Source organism: Triturus cristatus, chromosome 3_2 (genome assembly GCF_964204655.1).
Source record: "Triturus cristatus chromosome 3_2, aTriCri1.1, whole genome shotgun sequence".
Classification (NCBI taxonomy): Eukaryota; Metazoa; Chordata; class Amphibia; order Caudata; family Salamandridae; genus Triturus; species Triturus cristatus.
The window spans coordinates 755,160,385-755,175,421 of NC_140584.1; the positions used below are offsets into that span (position 1 = coordinate 755,160,385).

General features: G+C 42.9%; 1 protein-coding gene across 9 annotated transcripts in view; it reads right to left on the reverse strand.

Annotated features, from left to right (window-relative positions):
- The window catches only part of GULP1 (GULP PTB domain containing engulfment adaptor 1), a 1,880,853-nt gene that overhangs the window by 609,902 nt on the left and 1,255,914 nt on the right, over positions 1-15,037 (reverse strand). For all 9 annotated transcript variants that reach the window (XM_085648825.1, XM_085648833.1, XM_085648826.1 and 6 more), the window contains one exon: positions 5,650-5,711. In XM_085648825.1, the coding sequence (XP_085504951.1) occupies positions 5,650-5,711 (62 nt within the window). The remainder of the gene's footprint in view (positions 1-5,649; positions 5,712-15,037) is intronic.

The window sequence follows — 15,037 nt, forward strand, 5'->3', positions numbered from 1 at the left end:
TTTGACTCTGTTCTTTCGTATATCAGAACATACGCAGGTCCTATTGCTGCTGAGAGGGGATTTCAATACTGCACTACAACCAACAACAGACCAGTTGGGTTGATGAGGTTTGTGAGCTCTGACTCAAGGCTTATAATTTAACAGCTAATTGGCAACAGAGACATTCTACCAATAGAAGTTACGTGTTTTTCTCTAACATCTCTAGGATCAGGGCCACACTGTAAACACAAACCAGCCCAGGCAATTCAGATTCAGTTGGACTGACCCCAGGTCGGAGGGGGGTCGTCGAAGAGGGGAATAAGGGGAAGGGGGTGTGGTGGGGTGCTAGTGAAAAGCACTGCAGCTGCTTTTGTTACAAGGGGCTGGTTTTGCAGCACTGCCACAAAACAATCTCCCAGTGACAAAAAAGAGCCCCCACCACTCAAAAATCGGCCCCCACCCTTCCGGCCCACTGGGAAAACACCTGGTGCCCACTACGGCCGGTTCGATTGCTGTTTTTGTGGAACACAAATGGGTTCACATGGTGATAACTTGTGAAATGGGAACACAGATCCTGTCTGAAAGCATAAATAATTGTTTTCATGAATTGTATTTACATCTATAAAAAGGCCAGGCATTATCAGCCACAGAGCAGACAACGTATCTACAAGCTGTTCAGCTCATCCTCTTGACAAAGGTATTTATGAGGTTCTTGACAGCCTCATTAGTCCTGACAAAGTAAAGATGGTAATACAAATCTCACTTAATATTAAGGCTCCAGGACAAGATGGGTTCACAGCCACATTTACAAAATTCTTCATGGAGATTTTATGGGAACGATTGGTATAAGTCCTCAACTATTATTTTACTTTGTGAAAAATCAATAATGCCATGATGGAGTCAGAAAGTATTGTATTATTAAAACCTTATAAGGACCCCAACCTATGTGGGACATATCGACCCATAGAGTTATCAATACAGATGCCTAAATGACATTCACATTACTAGGAGGCTCTCTGGCCAACTACGATTCCTCCCACTCGATCAGGGTTTATAAAACATAAATAAGCAATGGATAACTTAAGGCTGGCTCTTGACCTGAGCAAAGTGATAACTAGGGCAGGCACTCAATGTACCTTCTCTAACTTGACACAGAAAAGACATTTGATAGAGTTGACTAGGGGTTTCTGACGAAGATTATGATTCAGGCGGGTCTAGGCCCCGTCATAACTTCTTATATTATGGCAACATTTAGCAGCAGAATACCAGAAGCAAGGTAGATGGATTGAAACGTAACTCCATAGTCAGGAGTGGTCCGTGTAGGTAGGAGTGGTGGGGCGGGGACCCGACAGACAAGATGCTCTTACCTGCATGGTGCGCTCCTGCCCGTAGTGCTCAATAGATGAACAAGCGAGGGATGTTCCCCGTCACAGTCCTCATTTTCTCTCATTTTGGAGCTACTTGACTACTTGACTTAACACAATCTCAACTCCCATATTCACAAGGTAAAAGTGGGTAACAATATTTACAAATTGTCCCATTTGCTGAAGATGATCTGTGCTTCATGATTCAGATAGAACAATCCCTCTCACAATTAATTGATGAAATTCAGGACTTTGGTAGGTTGGTAGTGTTCATGATTAATTATTCAAAGTAAGCAGGTTAGGGTGTTCTACAGGCTTCTGAGGAAATGCTGGCAGCCGCACGGACTCAGGGGTTGCGGGTGGCATCATCACATTTGCAGAGTCTGGGAGTGTGAATCATTGTGTCAGAGGACCAGCTGTAGGCCATCATCCCTCCTCTTTTGGAATTTAAAGGATCTATACTGTTGGTCTAAGCTGCAGGCAACTAGGACTAGGGATATTTTTTAAGGATCTCCCTTTACTCACCCTGAATTTTTCATACCTTGTGATGGAGAGGCAAATTGCCATGTGTCACATTTGAGTGTGTTAAAAACTTTGCATATTAGTGGATCAATCAGAATATTTGTTTGTTTTTCCTGCGGAAGTAATAAAAACTCAAAATAGGTTGTGTTTTGTTTGATCTTAGTCCTGATGAAGTTGCAGGCAACATACCAGTACGACGAAACACATGTTGGCTAGAGGCTAGAAGCTTGTAGATCAAATTGAAGGAAGATTGAAATATTTACAGTGGACCCTTAATTTCGTGTGTTCAAAAGCATTCTTCAAATTTAGAATAAGTCAGCCATGTAAGCATTAAATATTAAACTCAGAGATAACATTGATCTAGCACCACTGGGTTCCAGCGAGGTCCGCAGTGTCTCATTTTACATGGCTGTTTGATAGGGCTAGACTGGCAGCCAAAGCAGCCCTGGTAAACATGTTCAAACCAGCCCCTCTCACTTCCTCCCCACTGTCTCACTTTACATTCCTTGCTGGCTCTCTCCTTCTCCCTATCTGTCCAATCTCTCCCCCTCTACTCTTCTTCCCTCCCCTCTCTCTCTTTGACTAGGTCTCCCACTGTGCCTGGTGCAATAAAGTGACAGAGGAACCAGCAATGGCTATGGGATATAAAAAACAAAATTGGGTTCCAAAATCTGCAGCCCACCGGGAAATGATCAATGGTATAAAGTGCAAGTCCACCAGGCTTCCATCCCACCCTCATGGAATGAGGCGGTAATTACTTTAATATTGAAGCCTGGTAAAAGATTCACTAAAATGTGAGTCGTATAGGCCAATTTCATTATTAAATAGTGATTATAAAATCTTCAAACAAATTTTAGCTATAAGGTTGGGCAGGACATTGGGGAGCATTATACATTCCAGCTAAAAGGGTTTTATGAAAAATAGACAGGTGAAGGATCCAACACATGAATTAGTCACAGCCATCGATATAGCCACTACTATAAAATCACCACTAACTGTTATAATGATAGATGCTGCTAAAGCATTCGACAGAGTAAGCTGGCGTACCTGTATAGAGTTAAACAAAATAATTTGGGGGACAACTTCTTTAAATACTATAAAAGCAATTTATGAACTACCAAAAGCTAGGATAGTGGTAAATGGATCACTTTCACCGCCAATCAAGATAAGATGCGGGACTCTGCAAGGATGTCCCTTGTCTCCCTTATTATTTAATATGTATATAGAGCCTCTGGCCAGAAGAATAAGATCTGAAACTGGGATTACCCCTTTTAGATACTTAGATTGGGAAATAAAAACAGCTCTATACGCGGATGACTTGATGGTATACACACCGAATTCTGGGACTGCAATACCATGCATAATGGAAATAATGGAAAAGTTTGGACCAATATCTGGTTACCTAGTGAATAAAGATAAAACAGAAACCATGACTTGGAATGGACCAATAAATTCTCAACTAGAAAAGCCAGAGATCAGGTATTTGGGAGTTAGAATAACCAAAGACCTGAATAGCATAGCCTTCATTAATTTTAAGAATCTGCATCTGGAAACCACGGCTTTATTAGAATCATGGATGCATCTGCCGTTATCCGTTCTGGGCAGAGCTAATTTGATCAAAATGATGATTCTCCCAAAGTTCACGTTCATTTTTAATGCTTTACCACTACATTTTAAATCAGAATGGTTACAGAAATTGCAAAGTGACCTGACCGGCTTTGTGTGGAAAAACAAGGCGGTGAGAATTTCATGGAAAAAACTACGTAAAGAGAAAGTGGATGGGGGAATTGCCCTGCCGGATTTTAAACTATATCACTGGACTTTCTTTTTTAAAAATACCAGACATCTTCTCATGGACAATGCACAAAACTCTCCACCCCACCTACGGGCTTTAAAAATGAATTTCCCGGAGGAAGAACATTTTTTCTTATTCAAATATGGCCATCCCAATTTTTTTTTAAAGTTCAGGTTCAAAGTTTTGTTACCTGCCTGTGAGGTTTGGATACAAATTAAACGAGTTATGGACATACTATATTACAGTAGTAAAGCTCCAATCTGGAATTCTCCGAGCACTCCAGAATGTCTTTCGGATATCCTAGCTCTCCCTTTATTGAGGGCGGGCCTGACAACTTGGGGGGAGTTAATTGAAGGAAACTCTCTCATTGCCGGGAATGTACTCGCCTCAAAAATGAACTATACCTTGGCAAGCCTTAAATACTTTCAACTGACAAGATGAGCTCGGAATGAACGGCAGAATTCGTGAAAGATCTAGCATTTAAAAAAGAAGTGTCCAAGTGATATTGGATGCTAGTGGAAGCAGAGGACAACAAGCTACCTGCACCAGAGGAGATATGGAGAACGGACATACCAGATGCTGATATCCACACTCTATGGCAAGTATCATATGCAGCACTTTGGTCAAATATCAGACCAGCACCTTTAAGAAGAAACCATGGTTTTACTCTATACAGAGCTTATTGGTCTCCAAAAAAGTTGGCCAAAATGGGAGGAAGCACGAGAAGATACTGTCCTAAGTGTGGGTTGGAAAATGCGGATGACGTACACATGTTGTGGCAGTGTCAGGCGCGAGGTGGGTGAGTTTGCCTCTAAAACACTAGGAGTTAAAGTCCAGGTAAGCCTTGATCTTGTTATCTTTGGGAAAATGCACAGAGGTAATAGAAAGTACATAGCGATCATACCTCAAGCACATCTATTATTTGCATTGATAATTATGGCACTCAGAGAAATATGCACGAAATGGGTAACACCGACGGCACCATCATTAAGAGAATGGATTTTATGTGTTAAAAATACCTGTAGGCTAGACTGTGTTAAAGGCTTATCTAGACGGATTAAAATGTGGAGTGCAAATTGGGAGATGCGGCATAGTAAAGTCCAATGATTAAGGCATATTAAACTTTGCTGGAGTTTGGTCAGATCGCATATACCTCCAGATATATAGTTCAAAAAGGCCTTGGCTTCCCGGGCAGAGGTGAAGTGCTGGTCATCCCAGTTAGTATACACACAGCCCCAGCCATATGCCGAGTGCCATGTATGAGGACAAAAAAAAAAGGAAGAAAAAAAGTGCAAGTCCAGCCCTGCTGTTTGACACAAAGCACTAGCATTTATTCAGTCCCTGGCCAGCAGAAACCGAAGCAGGCATCACTAGCAACTTCTTTAAATCACTTGGTTGTTCCATGACAAAAGAGGATGGGTGGACACATTGTGACCATTTGAGGTTCTGTGGCTGTTGTAAAACCTTACCAGCAGGCTCAAGTGTAATGAGAGAACACAGGAAGTTTAGGAAAAGTCTGAAATGCCCCTCTTGACACTTGTCTTTGACTAACCCTGTGTGTTTTCTTTGGTAACATAATACCAGACTTTCTAAAACCTTAACATATAATAGTCACAAATAGAGCATTTGCACCTTAAAAACACATGGCTAATTAGCGCTGTAGAGGCAGGAGAAGCTCGAATAAAACAAAAAACATAAGCATGTGCTGTTTAGTGTATCAATTATTTTATGTAGATGTAAGGCAAGTCTCAAGCATGTGGAACAAACGTCACGGTATATTGTCTTCAGAAATGGTCAATTAACATAGCCATATTATGCATTTGCAAGGGAAAACTAAATCACTAAATACTGACAGCCTGATTAACTACTATTTCTCTACTAGATATAGCGTTTCCTTTGGATGCTTTTGCTTGCACATTTCAGGGAACCATTAATCATTACAAAATCTTTCAGGAAACAACAGTGGGTAAATATTTACGTAGAACTTACTTTAGCATTGTAGGGAATATGATGCTTCGACAGTGCCTCAGGAGTGTGCATCCAGGATTTATCTGGAAAGAAAAAATAGTTCTAAATTTGATAACAGAATGGGTTAAAATGTGAAGCATAACACAAGGTCCCATTCGGGAAGAAAATGCAAATGGACATATTCCAAGCTCGAACCTACAATTTTGTATTGACTGTCTCATTTTTTGCAGCTCACAAAAACAACAGGATTATGCAGAGAAATCTAATCTGGATAGAGTTGTTTAAGGTCATATTAGCTTGCTTACAAATTGTTCATTTTCATTATTCCGAATTCAGGTCTTACACATCACAGTTCAAATATGTGTGAAGGTGAGTCCGCCTTCTCTTAGGTGAGAAATGTTTACACCATAATCTATTATTACTATTTTCAAACACAGAACCTAAAAATCATCTTTACTAAAAGATGCATTTTTACATTCTGAGTCTTGGCATACTAAACTCTAGTTCCCTATCGTGTCCCAATGAGAAATTAGGCTTATAAGATGTTTTAAGCAAACTCCCTTTCTATTCTATGGGACAGATAGCCTTTTCATGGTGAAAAACGAAATGCACTGTAATTCACTACCAGGACATGGTACACACACCGCTACCTGTCCTACCTTTATATACACTGCAGCCTGCCCACAGGGGTACCTTGGGCCTACCTTAGGGGTGACTTACAAGTAAGAAAAGGAAGATGAGGGTCTGGCACGTGGGTGCACTTGCCAGGTCGACATGGGAGTTACAAACTGCTTGCAGACACTGCAGTGGCAGGTCTGAGAACCCTTTACAGAGCTGTTTGTGTGGCTGGCACAACGAGTGCTGTAGACCCACTAGCAGCATTTGATTGACAGGACCTGGCACCCATGGTGCACTTTACTAGAGACTTACTAGTAAATCAAGTATGCCAATCATGGAAATACCAATCCATAACAATTTACAACAGCAGTAATTCCACTTTAACACTGACCAGCAGTGAGAAAGTGCACAGAGACACTAAACCAGCAAAAATAGAGTAAAAACTGGGAGATCAGAAAGGAAAAAGACAGGGGAGAAACGCCAAAAGATGCCAGATCTAACAGTACATGTGTTGTAACCTACCAAATGTGTGTCTGCTCTGGAAAAATATTAATCATTGTATTACGTTTGCACTTATTGCAGGTTTTGTTTAGCTTTAATGTGGCCACTGTATTGTGTCTATTTCAAGGGAGTGAGGGGTGGGGGGGGGGGGGTCAAAGAGCTGGTGATAACTGTACAATGACTGCTCTTGTTTAGGGGAATTTAAGTTATTCTTCTTGCCAGAACTAAAAACTATATATTTGGCAAATTAACGAGTTAGACTAAACTCACCCAGTCTCCAAGAATGTGATCTGTCCGGCTCCAAATCTGGACTCACTGCTGGGAATGCAACTGACTCTGAACCTGCCGGGCTCTGGGAGGGAGCAGTAGCAGTGTGATCGTTTCTCTCTATATTTACTATAAGGCACGGTGCACCCTGCTGGTCTACCAGGCCAATGAGTCGCAACGACTGTGCTCGCCGCCTCTGGATATTAGCATAAGCATCCTCTTGAACAGGATGGTCAACAGTTTGCTGTGGGCACTCTATGTTCATCCTATCACCACCACACATGAACAACACGTGTGCCCAGGCTGCTACCCAGCCCCTCCCTCTCTTCCCTATAGCACGGTTTGTTTGGTGTTAGCGTTTTAAAAATAATCAACAGGAGTGCGTGCATTATGAGAAATGATGGGCGCACTGGCGCTGCGTAGTTTATCTTCGATCCATGCGCCCAGAGTGCACTTCTACGAGTTGTATTGTGAAATATGCTGCATCGTGTAATAAGATGCGAGTGCATCATGAAATATGACGTGCGATCGGAGCCACCTTGCTTGGGCGAGCCAGCAGGAGAGTGGAAAGCTGGAATTGGAAAATACTTTTTGAAATGACGCAACCATTACCCTGCTCTGTAAACACGGCAGTGTTCCCCACTGTGCAGCATTTATTGCAATACCTCAGCGGATATATTACTTACCCTGAATCTAATCTACTCCAAAATGAAAAACGTGATTGAATGAATAACACATCGATGTAAATGAAGTGAATAAATCACGTTCATTTCTAAGCCTCTGTAATCTACCATGTAGCATTCTGAACTCGATTACAAGAATAGTAAAAGTTTTCTCTCCGACCCCCTTCACTTAATATGTAACCTTAATAACAGGAGGAAATAATACGGTATCAAGCGAGAATAATGTGTGAAGGATAATTTTCTGATGCAACGCAGGAACTCCTTTAATGGGAGGAAGCACACTCTCCTACTGTGTTACGTTGTGAAAGAGTTTGCCACCTGTGGAAAGGCCTCGAGAAATGACGAGACACACAAATGTTTTTCTAGTCAGAACCTGCGTGACAATGTGCTGACCTGGGTCACTGGCTGTGGTTGAGAATCAGTGGCAGAGCTAGACACTTTGCTGCCCTCCCCACTCCAGCCCCCCGGTTCCTACGCCACTGTTGAGAATCACACAAAGGCATATTGAGGATAACATACCTCTGGCACAACACAGCCAGAACAGCTCCCCCAGTGTGCCAAACACCCCAATCCAGAGGCAGCTGATTCATGCCAGGGCATAGTCAGCACAGCAGGGGCGGCACCTACATGTGGGTGGAGAAGTTCACCCCACTGCTTTCTCGGAGTGCGAGAAGCAGAAACATAAAATGGTATTTCATATACCATTTTATGTTTCTGCTTCTCGCACTGGGAGAAAGCAGAAGAGTATGCCTGGTTGGTGGCGGGTGGGCGGTCCTGTAGGAGTCCAGGGGAGGAGAGGCTTGCTCACTCTGAGCGCGCTGACTGTTGGTGGGCCCCGGGGCCGACCAAAACAGTTATACGCACTCTGCATGCAATGCAGACTACATAGAGAAAATGGCCTCCCCATAGACGCCTGTCGGGTCGGCATCCTAGCCAATCACAGTGTTGTGATTGGCTTAGGGGAGGGGAGGGAGACTGTCTGCTTCCTCTATGGAGAGGGGAGAGGAGAGAGGAGACATGACATGACATGGGACCGAAGGAGATGTTAAGTTAAAAAAAAAAAAAAAAATTAAATTAACCCCCCACCCCCGCGCGACCCATCCTCCGTGTGACCCCACCACGCGTGCCCCCCCAACCACCAGCGAGTCATACCGGCTGCGACTGGTCAGCAGTGCTGAACTTGTAAAAGAATGAGTGCACGTGCTCGAGGCTCTGCTCAGGAACCCGCCGCCCGCGCTATTAAATGTCAGCACGCCAAATGCCAAGGCTTCAACCCACCTCATGCCTCTTTAGCCCTCTGTCAAACACCCCGTTCCCCTTTAACTCACGCTTGCATGTCCATCCTCTCTCTCTTTGTGACGGTTTTACTTACTTACTTACTTTCTTCCTCCTTCTTCCGACTTTGTGTGTTTTTTCCTCTCTTGTTCTCGGTAAGGGGCTGTTCAGGAAAAATAAGTGCCGGACCTCAATAATTAGTGCTGTTGGCTCCCACTGGCTCAAATCAAGCACTGCTAGTCAGTTTCTTTACCAAACAAAATGTCGAAATAAGGGACAGTAAATGAATAGACCGATTACAAGTCGAACTTGCCATCAATTATTTTTTTATGATCAGGGCCTTTTATTTTACTTCAGAGATGATGTCGCAAAAACCTTTAGTAAACTACTCCGCAGAATTCCCAGTTTTGCTGAGCTCTCCAACGGTGAATATAAAAATAGCCAAATGGTGCTTCGGCACGTATCCTTCAATTAATTAACGTTACTCTTCTTCTTTAGAACATTAAATCTTATTCCTGCCTTTTCTTACAAACGGGATAGAGACACAATTGGTCAGTGATGAGAACACAAATGGGTTACTGATGCTAGTGTTTTATTTGATGAAATTCCAAACCGAATTACATAAACACCCTATTCTCCAACTTCAGAAATACAAACTGTATTGGGAGTTGTAAATTCTTACCACTGATATCGGTGTCACCAGCTTACATTTGATTTTTGGGAATACAGGTACTACCCCTGCCTACCTTGATGGACTATGAGGGACGCAGCCTAGCAGGATAACGTGCAGAACCAGACATGAATTGCATAGGATCTGGTCAGAGCAAAAGCTAAGGAGATCGAGCTGGGAAATAATTTGGCTAAGAGAAACCCCGTTCATGTATAGATGATAACCAACCAAAAGGCATAACATAAAAATGTGAAAAACTGGGGATATATTACTAATGAAAGGCGAGCGAACACCATCTGATAATATCTAGCAAATGTGAGATGGAAATAGGAATTACTTTTTCCCTAATTATTTTGCAACCAACATGCACTAACCTGACAGCGGACTATCTTGCTTTGAGGAACTAGTAAAAGCACTAAGGACATGTAGGCCATGTTGGATTGGGATGCTTTCTCAGTGGAAACAGAGAGAAGCAACCTTTGTCAAGCAATAGGTCAGAAGTGACATCCCAAAGAGCTCATTGGCAGCTCTAAGATTTTTGCAAATCATTTCTTTATTGTCCTGATTAAATGGTTATACAGCTTTTAAGACAATCCTAATTGCTTCCACTGGACTTTAGAGTAAATCACGTGTCGCCCTACTTTACTTTATCGGACCCTGGAACATGTACAACATAAATATTAAAGCTGCTGGGAACCCATAAGACAAACATGTTTGTGGTTGCTAATGTTTCTATTGAGGAAACACGTAGTTAGGCTGGACTGTTACTTTTCTGGTAAACAATATAAATTGGTTGTAAGGAGCCAATTCACCACAGGAATAGGGTGACTGGAAAGCTGTATGACCTATGACCTATAAAACTACATTACATGATGTAGGGTTGACAAAGATGTCTGGAAAACAAGGAAATAGGTTTGTGGAGACAAAACCTCTGTTTGCCAAGAAACATTCTGCTGGGAAGTCAGTTCTGCTAACTGCTTGGCAGTGTTGTGCAAGCAAATGATTAACGGGCACTTCAAAGTTGTGCTTAACAATCTTTCCCATCCTCCTGGAAATATTGCCCGGCAGTATGTGTCTGTCCTCTGGACCATTCGTCTTCTCTTGTGGTACTTGCTATAAAAACGCACCAACTTGCTACTTCTCTAGTGGCAAAGATGCAAAATTAGTGGGCTCAGAGTTCAACACTTATAGGCCCTAAATTGTGCCCACAATAAAGATAATGAATGTTCCTAAATGCTCGTTTGCATGGTCTCTCAAAATGTCTTTGCTAGGTTTCTGCTTGCTTGAAAAGTCTTTAGTATTGATTAAACTGTGGTGACAGGTTCTGGCTCTTTGTAGTAGAACATTTGCGTGCCATTCTCTGTGTGTGATGTGTCTGTGCACCTGTTGATGCTCATCTAGCATTTTAATTATTTTTTGAAGCACAAACCACGCATCTGATGCTGGAGGAAATTCCAAGTGGTCAATCACGAAACTGGATCTGTCTGGATGTGTCATTTATAATGTCACTCTCTCTATACCTGATTCTTTGTCCTTGGCTTGCTGCACGTCTAGCCTGTGTTTGTCTTTCTTTGTTGTAGGTTGCAGAGCTGAGGCTGAATCTCAACTTGGATTAAACAATCAGATTTGTATGTCAGGGGCGAATCTAAGCGTCCTTCCTCCTCTCTGGATCCCCGGATATCAGAACATGTGCTAGTTATTGGCCAGGGCTTAGACAATGAAGACACTCATCACTTTCTGTGTGACTTCACTAGAAGTAGAATGCCCAGCTGTACACCAGGCCCTGCTTCAAAACTCAGCATGGACACCTGTTACAATGGCATCCAGAGAGGAGTGAGGACACTAGATGGTCCAGAGAGTTCTACATTATTTACAGGCAGGGAATTTGTGAGGGTATTACACAAGGGAATCCATAAGCATATTAATTGGAGACCCTCACATCTGTCAATGATCAAGATCAATTAAACCATTTACATTCATCCTAAGGAGAAAGGTCCACTTTCTGTGGTTAATTTCTTTATCCCTTCTGTTATTACTCACCACTTTTGCTCACTCTGCTGTGGTCTGTAGATGGGAGGGAAAAATATCCCTATACATGGCCAAATATACCCAGACTGAATATTCTGTCTTTATGACCAGAGTACCTGAAAGAGAGATGTCCAATCTTGAAGATAAAGGCGCTCTACCTAGTAGTATTCACTGGATCAGAAATGTACCCGAATGCTAGCCTGCAATTTGTTCTGATTTACTCAGCTTAAGTAGTTTCTTCTAGCCTTGATTCTTATCATTCCATACATTTAACCATACCCAGGCTTAAGCCTATTGAAGCTTTTATTCAGCATCAATATCGATTAATTCGCCACATTAAGACAATCATTCATATAATAAGTAAGCCACCATTTTCTGTTGAAGCATCCCTCTACTATGATACCGCAGGAAAAGCTAATAACCAGTAATATCTTCCACGGTCTCGTTATTCTGGTAGTAGAGGTACTGTTTGCGCACCCATTAGCACATCTCCGCTCAACTGCCATGTTTCAGCTTCCCTACTAGCTGCACAGATTAGCAAATAATCTGAGTTCTAAAACATCTTCTAATCCTCATACATAAACAATCTTTAATCAATCCTTGGTATGATATATGAAAGATCAGATTGTATTGACAGGTGCCCATTTTAATAGGTAATTTGACCCTCTTATTAACATTAATGAATTGAGGAAGGGAGGGGTATTCCTCGCATCATGAGTGTCATTTCAAACCTTCTACTATAATAGGCCACAGGTTTATTTTTCTTCAGGTTTTGTGAAGTCTGTTATTACAATGTATGGTAAAGCAACAGAGAAGGGGCACAGAGAAGAATTATATTGTAACTGCTGTATAGCCAGGATTTCAACAATACATGGAAAGGAAGAAAACGTGCTTGTGAGCAAAGATGAAAAGGGAGAGAATTCCAGAGGCGAGCAGCAGAGACTAAAAAAATATGCCACATTCTCTTCTCAAGGGGAGACTGAGGCCAGTATTAGGTGCTGAAGATACTGAAGAATATTTAGGTAAAAGACAGGGCAATTCAGGCAGCTGTGTAGCTTGGTAGTCATTGGAGGCGTTGGATGATGTGTTCAGGGGCATTAAGAAAAAGAGCTTCACAGTAGTTTTGAGTACTGAGTATGGTAGTTGGGATAATTAAAGAACAAGATCCGTTGGGGAGGCAGAGGAGAATATTTCATACAATTCTAAAAATTAGAAAAAAAGAGGAAGCTATCTTACTTTTGAAGAGAAAGACAATTGCAATCTGCACAGAAAGTAACATCACTGGAATTCCTATAATCCACCTGCACTGGAACTGGCATCACTGGTTTCCTATCAAAACTGACTTTAAAAGAAAAAGCCAAGCAAGAGGACTTTATTTATTTGAGCAGGAAGTGATATCACTTGATTTCCCATCATACGTCAGCACAGAAAGCAGCATCACTGAAATTCCCATAATCTTTCTGCACAGGAAGTGACATCACTGGTTTCTCAACAAAACCAAGCAAGAAGACTTATTTTGACATTGGCCATCTGCAAACAAAGCGATATCACTGAATTTCCAATCATTCATGAGCACAGGTAGTGAAATCATTGGCATTTCAATTAGCCATCTGCACAGTAAGTGACATCACTGGTTTCCCACCAACACCGTCTTTAAAAGAAGAAACTAAGCACGAGGACTTAATTTCCCATTGTCAATCTGCACAAGAAGTGGATCTCAGGATTTCCCATCACTCATTTGCAGAGGAAATGACAGCACTGTATTTTACATCATCCATTTACACATGAAGTGACATCACTGAACTTCCCATTATCAATTTGAACAGGACATGCCATAACTGGGTTCCTGTCATAGATACTCTGTTCTCCTTCTTCCTCCCAGGACCTATTTGATGGTGGCTGCAGCATGAACACGGCACTGGTATGCCAAAGGCAAGTCTGTCTGTGCCTACTGTGCTTGGTCCTGTCCCAGTGCCACGAAGTCTGGTTCTCCCCTTGCCCACCAATACCCTAATACTAGCCTCTATGTTCTTAACCCCAGCCGTTGCTCATCGACCCGCTGCCACAAAGCACCACACAACACTGAAGGGGCATTCACATGCATCTCCTGCAAGTTCTCACACTCTCCCACACCCTACGTCCACCCCTCATGCACCAACAGCACCCACCACCCCACTCACTCACTTTCACACAATCTAGCCACCCACTAATGCTCAGTCAGATGAAACACCATCCAAACAACACACCACACTTGCATGCATGCTCATCAATACCGGCTCACTCACCAAACACATCACAGAGATATTGGACCAACTGCACAACCATTCCCTAGGACTGCTTTTCCGCATGGAAACAAGGCTAAATCCAACTTCAGCACCAGGCACTAGGTTAGAAATGGGGGTCTCTAGTTGGGAAAGGTTTGCAACTTTGTCCAAGTAGGGACCCTTCCTTCTAGTCAGGATAAGGGAGTTACACTCCTAAAATAACCCCTGCTCACTCCCTTGGTAGCTTGGCACGAGCAGTCAGGCTTATCTTAGAGGCAGTGTGTAAAGCATTTGCAGATAACCACCAATAATAGAGTGAAGACCCTACAAAAGGACGCTTGTTTCCGGTCCAGGGAAGACATGGCTTGGCAGTTCGGGCTGGACTGTTCCCATGAGGCACAGGGTCAGACTGATTTGCATATGGCCATGTCTGAGCTGGGGTGGTGGAGTGAGCTAAAGAATAATGATGGATTAAACCCAGATCAGTTGACTGGGGGTGAGTGTTTGATTTGCTCAAGCGCTCCGTCCATCATCCCCTTTGGTATCGCTTTGTTCGCCCTAAGTTGGCAGGGTATGCCCAGACATGGGTCCCTTGCTCACTTTACCACTGGATTCAAGATAGCCTGGCTGACGAGGGTTATGAACCCGAAACCGGTCCCAGAATGCTTGTTTCCGGTCCGGGGAAGACATGGCTTGGCAGTTCGGGCTGGACTGTTCCCATGAGGCACAGGGTCAGACTGATTTGCATATGGCCATGTCTGAACTGGGGTGGTGGAGTGAGCTAAAGAATAATGATGGATTAAACCCAGATCAGTTGACTGGGGGTGAGTGTTTGATTTGCTCAAGCGCTCTGTCCATCATCCCCTTTGATATCGCTTTGTTCGCCCTAAGTTGGCAGGGTATGCCCAGACGTGGGTCCCTTGCTCACTTTACCACTGGATTCAAGATAGCCTGGCTGACGAGGGTTATGAACCCGAAACCGGTCCCAGGATGCTTGTTTCCGGTCCAGGGAAGACATGGCTTGGCAGTTTGGGCTGGACTGTTCCCATGAGGCACAGGGTCAGACTGTTTTGCATATGGCCATGTCTGAACTGGGGTGGTGG